The sequence below is a fragment of the Ostrinia furnacalis genome, unplaced genomic scaffold (assembly GCF_004193835.3).
Source record: "Ostrinia furnacalis isolate ACB-3 unplaced genomic scaffold, ASM419383v2 OfSCF4280, whole genome shotgun sequence".
NCBI lineage: Eukaryota > Metazoa > Arthropoda > Insecta > Lepidoptera > Crambidae > Ostrinia > Ostrinia furnacalis.
The window spans coordinates 200,994-212,429 of NW_021134519.1; the positions used below are offsets into that span (position 1 = coordinate 200,994).

The 11,436-nt window shown below is 34.5% G+C and overlaps 1 protein-coding gene across 1 annotated transcript in view; it reads right to left on the minus strand.

Moving 5' to 3' along the window:
• LOC114359278 (estrogen receptor-like) overlaps positions 1–10,600 on the minus strand; it is a 56,445-nt gene extending 45,845 nt beyond the window's left edge. The window contains exon 1 of the mRNA XM_028313594.1: positions 10,458–10,600. Coding sequence (XP_028169395.1) covers positions 10,458–10,563 — 106 coding nt within the window. The 5' untranslated portion in view covers positions 10,564–10,600. The remainder of the gene's footprint in view (positions 1–10,457) is intronic.
• Between the last annotated feature and the right edge of the window lie 836 nt (positions 10,601–11,436).

The window sequence follows — 11,436 nt, forward strand, 5'->3', positions numbered from 1 at the left end:
CAGTAATAGTGTTGTGAAGGAGTGTATCGATATCGAATGCTGGCGAGGCTGCATAATCGCGATGCTTCAAACTCGCAAACAGCCTCACAATGTTGATACACGGCTTAAGACTTGAGTCCTAAGTCCTAATGTCTTACAATAATTGCAATGGAACTTGAATTCTTTATGAAGACTCAGTTGTTTTTAAAGACTCAGTCCGAATACAGCTCAAGTCTTTGAGTATTTAAAAAAATAAGAGAACTCCTAGCTGAGTATTTGCAAAACAAATGAAAAGACTAAAGGACTGAGATACTTTGAGTAATTGACTGAAAATACTCAAAGGACACATGACTCGCGAGACTAAGTTATAACTCATTTTTGTCTCCAATTGAATACTGAATTAATGTTATGTTGCTGCATAGCTTGCATTAATATTTATAACTAGGTGTACTTTCAAGACTTTGTAAACATTCGAAAAGGAGGATGATATTGTGGCTGAATTTCTTCATCTTCTCAGCACTGGCCCATTTATTGTCCCGAAACAGTGGTAAGATTAATACTGGGACGTATAGTGCTTTAAGAATAAGAAAACTTTATTCAACGTAGAAAAAAAAACAGTACATAACATTAAACTATAAACTATGCTGAAGTGGCGTCCGCTCAGCTATATTCGTGACATAGCAAGCGCCATGTGCCTGTTTTTGAAAATTTGTAAAGCCTACTTGCAAAAATAAAATGAGATTTTTTAAAGCTAAAGTATTTCCCAACACTATCCGGAATGAACTCGCACTTGCACCGCGCGTTTCAATACGAGTATAGCGCGAATGTGCAAGTAACGTTGCATCACTCGTTCGTTTCCGCGACGTCGCTCGTAATTTTGCATCCGAGCCATCGGAAATTGAAACGCTTGGAATGTTTCTGAAAATGTCTCTCATTTTTCCGGAAAGTTACGATGAAGCAATTTCAGAGCAGGCTGAAATGCGAAACATTTCACGTGCTATTGGCTGAAATGACGACGACGATGATGTGTCAAATAAGTACCTGTTGAAACAGGTACAAAGTTTTGGAAAAACCTTATTATTAGGTACCTACTCGTAGTGAAAGTATGTATACCGGGTGATTTTGTAGTCAGTGTCCAAATTTTTAGGAGCGGCTCTGAATCAGTAACTTAATCGATTTTTCATTTTTAACAATTTTTAATTTGCTTCGTTCATAGAAAAATACGTAGACTCAGTTAATTTAATGCTTAATGCTCAATTGAGCTTAATATTGACATAATGGTGGGCGAAAATAAGCCTTAACTTTAAAAAATTAAGATAATTATGGGAATGCGAATTAGATTTTCGCGAAAAATACCACGTTCAAAAATAATTAAAATAAAATTGTATTGTTTAATTGTTATATAGAGCTTTATTAAATAATTGGATACTGATGGCAAAGATACGAAAGTAGTACATAGGATAATAAGTTTGATAGCTTAATAAATTAAAAAATGGCGAATATAATTAAAATGATAATTTATGGCAACGTCCTGGTAGTGTTACATTTTATTCATTAGCACTCGTCGTTACAGGCCACTTGCTTTATTGCATGTTCTCTAAGCATTTATTTATAGCGGTCTTAGATTGAAACTTAATACATAATCAATAGAGGCTTCCCTACTACGGAGATGCCGTGGAAACCAGCTTCGACTCTATCTTTAGACCCGCTAGAGTCACCATGATACTACATGATCATAGGATATTTTATGCATTGGATCGAATGTTAATAAAAAATCAACAAATATTAGAAACACTGAAAAAATCTACTGACAGATCTATTTTCAAAAAAAAGGTTTGCTAAAAATAATTAATAATCTAAGTACCTACTTGTTTTGAAATATCTGTTACCGTTTTCATTTCAGTTAAGTAACACCGAGTTAGAAAACCACATTTTATATTAGCTGTAACTAAACATTCAATAGAGATCTGATGATTTAACATTGACAAAAATGTTAGGTTAAATGATATACATTGAACGTGTTTCTTTCTGTGTTTCTGAAAGCATAATACCAAATAGTAATTTCATTGTATTATGTAAAACCATACACCATATAGGTATTACATAATAAGGAACCGCAATTTAACTGGCAAGTTTGTCTCTATCGGATGACGCTGAAGACCCAAAACTTTAGTTGACCGACTTAAAATTCTCGGCGATATTTTTGGAGTATTTTAATGAAGACATAGGGTTGCCAGCTCGATATCTAGGTTAACAATTTTTGTATACCCATTATACACTATACAAGAATGCATGGTAAATTCAGTGAACTGCTCCTGAATCGAATGTACCTACTACTGCTATTTCTATTTATTTATATTAACCGGCAGACAGTGGTGACTGAGTTTGTTGCGGCGCTTCTTCTCAGCACTTGCCAAATGTTGGTCTCGAAGCGCTGGTAAGGTAAAAAGATTATGAGACATGTAGAGGCTCCTTAAGAGCAAAATGACGATTTGTAAGAACTATTTATTAGTCTAAATAAATAAAGAAATTTTGACTTTTGACTTTTGACTAACCCTTAACCACACACCTCTTGGTTCAGTCACATAACCACCTGGAGTCTCTCAGACTCCTCTCTTCTCAGGACTCAAAACAAAAAACTAAGTTGTCAAAAGGTAAAAAAGGTATTTTTACAGTGTTTTATAAAAAAAAAATAAAGGCATAACATCTAAGACATTTATTTTGTCAATAAAAGCCAAAATATCTTACAGATCATGTGACTGATAATATAATAATAAATGAAAAAAAAGAGTAGTCACGACAAGAAACAAATTCACCGGAGTCTGAGAGACTCCTGGTAGGTGGTTAAGGGTTAACTCAGAATTGTTGTTGCTCTCCGAAAATGGTTAGAACGCCGGGTTAACAGAAGTAATTGCTCTTCCAAAATGAACGTTGGATTAATATGAGATGTAGCCTGTTATATTACGTTTCAACTGTGGTTTGCAGTTAGATTTTCACCCAGTACATACAAACAACTGAAGCTGAACGCTATTACTGTGATTTGGATTATTCAGATGTATTACTGAATGCTCAAAAAAGATAGTATTAATATTAGTATTACTAAAACAGATAAATACTCTCTTTACCTAGTTACTTTATGTCCTTGTGCCAAAACAGAACTAAAGTAATTATTACTTATATTACAAGCTTTAGTACGTTGTATTATATTAAATTAGTGGTTTTAACCTTTCCATTTGAAACTGCATACAAATACCAACACATTTAACGGTCAACCCTATCGGATAGTCGTAAGTGAAAGACAAACTCAGATCCTGCAAACTTTATAAAATTAGTTACTGCTCGAACAAGGACGGTGTTCAGCCAATATTTACTCTGTAATACAGGGTGACGGTGAAACTGCGACGTGCTCCAGCAGCGTGCAATACTTAACCCTCTCACTACTTCAACTTTGTTGTCCGTACTTAGAACTTAAGAGAGAATAAATAGAGTGCAAAATCTATCAGTAATACCTTTTTCTATACAGATTAAGGTTTAACTTCATATGACTCAAACATCTTCAGCGAAACAAATTAGAAAACATTTTACCAATCAATAGAAATATCATAAGTGATGTAATAAAAGTTAGGTCTAATCATTAAGCTATTCTAAGTGCTGAAAGCAATCTCTACAGTGAGAGGAAAGTAACGACTATTACGGAATCATCGAGTAAGATAAATATAGGCAATATAGTTACTAGACTAGCTTTTGCCCACAGCTTCGCCCGAAACATTACAAACTTCCAACCCCATTTTTGTAAAGTCTTTACCTATGTAAAGAAATGTAGTTATGTACAATTCGTCGGCCATTTGGTGTAGTGGTTCGAAGCGGACTACTATTCCGGAGGTAGCGGGTTAGATTCCCGCACTGTATAAACATTTTTGTGCATGAACATATTTGTTGTACTGGACTGAGTGTTTTTTATGTATAATAAGTATGTATTTACAAAAAAAAAGTATTTAAGTATGTTTATATCCGTTGTCTAGTACCCATAGTACAAGCTTTGCTTAGTTTGGGACTAGAAGCGCAGTGTAAAAAAATGTCTAAGGATATTTATTATTTACTTTTTACCCCCTTAGGGGTAAAACTCGTTTTTGGCGGAAGTCTACACCCTATAAGGAACCTACCTGCCAAATTTCAAGTTTGTTGGTGTTATAGTATCCGAGATTTCGTGATTAATCAGTTTACATCAAACGTTATTTCTACGTTTGCTTCTACACATGATTATACCTGCCAGACATGCATAATGCAACACATCAGCATTTCAGTACACAAAAGCACACGTCCTAAGTTCTAATCCGGAGCTTTCAATGGGCTTTTCACGGAAGCAGCATGCATGAGACAGCTAAAGCTTTCCAGCGCCCTGTCGGAGCTTTGATGCAGCGTTGCGAGTAAACCTCTAAAGCCTATTTTAACTAACTTTAACAGGTGTAAATGACAGATCAGCAAACACTTAAGGACTCAACACATAAAACCCTCCGACAGCCCGGTGACTTTTGACAACATGTCGAAAGTCGGCGGTTCATGTCGGCGAGTCTTCGGGTTTGGTACTTAGATTGCATTTAATTGAATGAAATTCATTTTTAAAAGTAACGGTATCGTAGATATCGTGGACTACCAGTATGCGAAATACTTTACTTACCCACAGTAAATTATTTCACAAGACTTTCGATAATTATTATGAAATATGTAGAGAAAGAAACCACAGAATAACAATAAATACAACTAACTAACATTACATACTGATTTAATTGTAACGTTTCGATACATTTAAAGTTAAAAGGGAAAACGGTATATAATGTAGGACCATTCTAAGCATAACTTTAGTTTATTTTGTCCATTTTTGTCAGCTTGTTTTTATGTATATTATTTTTAGACATAGGGAAAGGGCCCACCTTAAATGTTGCAAAGAAATTTTACTCAACGAATACCTATTTGTAAGTATTTCAAAAGATTTTAATAAAAGTAGTCATTAGCGTGAGATCTCGGTATCGAATCAACTAAAAATGAAAAAAAGCATTTTTATGATGTGGATGGAAAGAATGTTTACCGGTCACAGCTCAGTGACTGGACTCTACTAATGTTTTTGCGCGAACTTCCTCTTATTAGACGCGAACAGAAAGTAAATAACGTTTTATTCGCTAACTGAGGTTCTATTGCGTAATACAATTCCAAGTAGTGAGTAAAAGAGATGTACCTGGACCATATTATTCGGTAGATTATAAATTCGGATGGATGTATTGATGTTTTTAGTAAATATAAAACATTTCTTCCGTCTTTTGCGTCTCTATAAAGCGATAACCAAACTTCGGACTTAATGTAATTTTCAACACTATTATCCTTCTGAACTTTGGTCATTTTTTTAAAACTTACTTTAATGCATTTTTGATAAAAGACTCCACTTCGCGATTGCTTCGTTAGCGAGGTACAAAACAGTAATAACAATGCGACTTTTTTAGCGGTTTCGAAAGCGAATGTTGACAAAACTCTACATCTAGACAGTATTCGGACTCGAAATCGAAAATTGAATCTCAAGAAACGTCTTTCTCAGTGTGCAGCCATCACAATCGAGCTCAGCAGAGTCGCAAGGCTCACCAACACAGGCCCGTGCGAACCTCAGGCTATCTTCCATTACGTAACGTCCGGTCAGTGACCCGCGGCCGGTCGGCGATCCAGTATTAAGGCCGACTTCCGACTCGATGAAGTTAGGCGACCAGTCGGCAGATGGGCACGCTAGTGTTTTGTCTTGTGACCACTCGCCGAGACGATTTCGGCGGTGTTTTGTTTTTAAATCGCTTCCGAGAGAGAAAGGGACGATGTTTCAATAAGATCGGCCATGCTGACGACGGATTTTAAAGATTTATGTTGCTGCAAAGCTTTTAGCATGACTCTTGTTTGGTATTTTTACGCATGCCATTAAAGTTGTTCAAGTGAAAAGGTACAAAACCATAACATTTTTCTTTAAATAAGCAATTAAAGACACACACAGTTAAAATATTTTCTTTCAAAAACTTTAATAATTTTATCATTAAATTCAAATTCATTCCAACAACTTGCTCTAGAGGTACGCTAAAATAATTTATGGATAGGTGGGTACTTAGTAAAAACAGTTTAAGCCCACTTCATATTAATTAGATGAGGTGAAAATGAAAGTGGTATTTACCAATCTTCATTACGTAGATAATATTAATATCTTTCAAGCTGGTTATGCATACTAGTAAATATTTACTCATAGCTTTTAGCAATGGTAGTTAAAGATTGATAACCTGATTTATGATAGTATCAATAATGCGATAAAAATATCTCTTTGGGAATATACCTATTAGTACTTGTAGTGTCAAGATGATTGTTTGATAGGACGTTTCCGTGCTTCAGAGGGAAAGTATGTTGTCCTCGGATGGATCAATAATAAAGAGTGATCCCAGGGTGTGATACCTAACAGAAAAATGGATAGAAGAAACAAACTTTATAACATGTTTAAAAATATCTACACAATTTTTACAACGATACTAGATGATTTGAGTCTAAAATCTGGAATCATGCTTTTATGAAAACATTATTTAGTTAATTCAAACCAAAGTCTAGAACTTAATTTGATTAGATTATTAACTAGTTACTTTATAATAGTTAAATCTAAACAATCAATCTTTTATATAAAAATGTCATTCCTAGAGAAAGATTTCAAGATGGAGAAAAAACGGCAACCGGGAAATGCCACCAATCAAATAAAGATTAAAAAAATTACCCTTCATTCATATTTTTTACAAAATTTATATTTAGGTACTGATAACCAACAAGGCCATTAAAATATAAGAATCTGACAGGCTTCTTATATTTTTTATGGTCTTTTGGCTACAATACTAGAATGATACACAACACTAAAATGTTGGTAGCTCTACCAAGCCTCTCTACACTAGCATGCCACTTCCCGAGCTGACACGAGTCGATTGAAACATATCTATTTGTTTGTAACCAAATTCTATTATTAAAATTCTAAGGCTGAGTTGCACCATCTTACTTTAACTTTAACAAACGTCAAAATTCTGTCAAACTCCATACAAAAAGCACCGGTTACCGTTATGCCACGGTATTAATACTATGTATTACTACGGTTTAATACTTTTTGCTCCGATTTGACACGAGTGCTATTGTTGATGCGCAAGGCTTCATTATCGTTCGTAATTTTTTCGCGCACATCTGCACTCACGTGTAATTTGTGTGCATGTGAGCAAAGTGTGTGACACGTGTTTTATGTTATTATATTATTAATAACTAGCTAGAAATGCAGGTCTTCGCCCGCATTCAATTTCTTTCAGGTGATCAAATAAACATTTGTAACCAAAACATTTCTTACTTTACTTAGGGCTGATTTTTCAATCGTCGGATAACTTTTAACTAAAGAATAAGTTTGGCACATTGAGGGCTGATTTTTCAATCGTCAGATCTTATCTGAAGAATAACCTTGTCATTTTGACATATTTTCCATACTGAAACTGTCAAGGCTGATTTTTCATTAGTCGGATAACTTTTGTTTAACTTTAATTTTCTTTGTAAATTAATGAATATTGCCCTAAAACGAGTAGCGTTGTTACGATATCATAATTATGTCACTAAGAATTGCCTGAAGTCAGATGATAAGTGAAAGATAATAATACTAGTAATGCAAAATATCTATGTTAGTGCTTACGAAATAAAACGAATGTCTGCCACTGGTAACATATCGGCATGTCTACACATAAATATAAATATCAATATGTTGAAGCATGTATAATGCATGCAGACTATGAAAATCTACGTATAAACGCATTGGATACACTGGGTGTAAATAATAATGGGCAACTGGATATAAGGCAAAAAATACCTTAAATATCGTTAATTATTAGATCTACTAAGAATTACAGACCAAGAATTAGCTAAATCATTAATTTAACAGATATATAACTCGAGCAGTTTGATTGATTTCGATACGTATTGTTGATCGTTTCAGCAATTGTTAACACGAGTTTTAACGAGATGAACGAGATATACGAACAGGAGCGTGTTAATTGTTAAATAACAAGACGTATAATTGAAACTAATGAAAACGTTAATAATAAACGTCTAAGAAAATGTACTGAGAAAAAATTCTCAATAGATTTTCTTCCTTGTTATGTAAACCTGAAAAAGTAATCTAAAAAACGCAAGAAAAATCCAACGGTTTTTAAGAAAGAGCATCGCATTTGGCGCAGTCAAAAACAGTTTGAAAACGTAAATACATTCACAGAATAACGAAAACTGTTTTAACAGAAACGTGTAAGTAATAACCGTCCCACGAACTAAAGAAAAACTTTAAGATCAATATATGATACGCAAGCATTCTACTTACACTCAATCAAAAGATTCACTGCACAAAATGTATTTAGTCACTTGTGATAAACTTATTACAATCAACAACAAGGTTGTCAAAACAAGTAAGTACCTAAATCAAATCAATAAGTTTCTGCATCCCTAATAGACTAAAATGGAGAACTATTAGATTCACAATCTCAGTAACACAATTTATTCATCCCATGAGGGGGCTACGTTAATTATAAAACAATTAAATAACTTACCCCGCCCGACCGAGGCAGCCACTGTTACACAAATACAAAACCACATTGAAACAATAAGTCGGAAATATCAAAATATTTTACCGAAGTAAGCGATTTAGGCAATCACGCGCGTGCGCAACTTGCAACGGAAACGTGCATAGGCAGAATTTGCCAATATTAAACGCTGTCGTAGATATTAAGAAAGTTTTTACAATTTTTCAATTGTACAACTTGCACGTGCTTTCCATTTATTTGTACTATTAATTAAGCTTTAAACTAATATTATACAAATATAGACACAATTAATAAATGAATGCAATATTTTGATTATTTGCAAACCACTTTAAACGTAATCGTATACAATTAGCCGAAGAAGGAAATTGAGTTTTCTTTTTATTGAGTTTTTCACTTATTTGATTTCTTATAATAATTTTAATACCAGGATATACGTAATAATGTTATTTATAAAGCGAATTTTAAATGAGAAACTTTAGATCAATTACGGTTGTCTAGCCTAATTCGCGTATGTACCTGGAATAACTAGCTAAGTAGGGTTGCGAGTTCGAATCTCGCTGGGACAATGTTTGTATGATGAATTTATTTTTATTCGCTTGTCACTATAAAATAGTGAGATGATCGAGGAGTAGTAAAGGATTAGTGAAAGATGTCATATATTTTTTTTAATTATTCGTGATAAGACGTTTTAACTTAATTTAATGAAATCATCTATAAATATCAACAATCGCTAGTGCATGACATCCAAACCATTTTTTTTAACTAGACCGAAAAATTAGTTTATTAATAAGTTTTTTAAACACTCACTTCGTTAATTAATTTTCACACGTTTTCAATTTGTTGTTTATTTGCTGTTTTGTCAATATACGAGTACTTGACATAGATCAGTACCTCTATGTATACCTATGTATAGTTTCAGGACAGATTAGTAAACAACAATTAATATATATCAAATGATCCAACACAAAATATATTATAACTAGCTTTCCGCCCGCGGCTTCGCCCGCGTGGAATTTTGTCTGTCACAGAAAAACTTTATCGCGCGCGTCCCTGTTTCAAAAACCGGGATAAAAACTATCCTATGTTCTTTCCCGGGACTCAAACTATCTCTATGCCAAATTTCATCAAAATCGGTTGCGAGGTTTAAGCGGGAAAGCGTAACAGACAGACAGACAGACAGAGTTACTTTCGCATTTATAATATTAGTTGGGATAGGTATGTTTAATGTTAAAACTAAGTCATTCTAATACAATATAAAATTAACTTCAAGTTATGTAGTTACTTCAATCTTTTTATTTGTTTATGAGTATTATAAAATTATTATTATAATATAGTATTATTATTATAATATAGTATTATTATTATAATGTAGTATTATTATTATATTTACCTTAACTTGAATCAAGCTCTAATTTTTTTTAAACATTTAAATTGACTGCATTGTGTAATACCTAATCTCGAATACTCATAATTATTACAATCAAATGTGATCAAGTCAAATCGAAGCCTTTAATTTGATACTATATCGTAATAATACGAAGTAAACACCTAGTGACATGAAATTACGCGAAATTAACAAATAATATAAATAAGACCGCTGCAACCGCAGTTATTGTAACTTGAAACTTAACTTGGTTAAGTGGGTAATTGACGTTTGATCGATGTATTTGTAAACATAACAAGACGACAACGGCGCTTCGAAACAGTAGCCCCTGCACAAAATAATCACTCACCGGCGAACGTGAAATTTCAAATGTATGAAGGGCACGCATTTTCAGGGTTCGAACAAAATTTCAAATTTGCACAGGGCACGTATTTTCAGGGGTCGAAAATGTGGTAGTGAATGCGTTAAGGTACCTTGCTTGGGCGGCGCGTCGGGCTTCGGATCGAAAAACGCGAGCGCAAACCCCTCGTCGCTCACGGGCCGCAGGCTGGCCGCAGGCAGGCCGCTCCATAGCTCCATGGCCGAAACATGTCGCGCATGCGTGTGCCGGCGCGCGCTCCCGACACAGCACTGAGCTTTCGCGAGCTTGTGCGCGCGCGCAGATTTTTTAACAACCTTTTTTGCGACTCAAACGCATGAAAGCGGATTGAAAAAATCTGAATGATAAGATGCAGCTCAGAGGTCGCGCTTCGGTGGCGGTTACACAAGTGCGGCTTTGAGACGTTTTCGAGCTTAATTACACAATTAATTACTTGTAAACGGGCTGTAAACAAATTATCCCGTTTTATTAGGGTAATGTAGGCTTGGGTCGACTTAATGTTATGTAAAGAAGGATTATTACAGTGGTTCTTAGGGCGCAATGTATTTTTAAAAATAGGAACTTAGAAAGAATTACAATCAGCTGACAGGCTACAGATAGATAACAAAATTATCTCCGACATAAGCGAGATAGCGATACATACCTACACATATTTTTTTTTACAGTAGGTATTGTAAATGAAATCAGATGCGCCGCGCTTATCTGAAAATCTAATCTACATCAATTCAGCGATAAGGAAAACCAAGAAAACAATCCACCAATCGGCCTCCAAAACACGGTTGTACTTGACCGATTTCCCAAATCGCCGTCCATTCGGTCGCATTAGGTAGGTACCTGGGTTCATTTCAAATTCACCGTTTTCCATTTTTTTGTCCCGAATTGAGATTGAATTTTTATTTCGGCTTCCGCTTACTATTTCACGAATATAAAATACGTCTAGTCTACATTATAAATTTCTAGAACCAAAATGTATATTTTGCTGAAAATGTTAAGAACCAAATAAATCTATGTAATTCAATAGCAAATTCACAGTCGGAAACGACACACAGCACAATTTGTATTACCATGTTTAG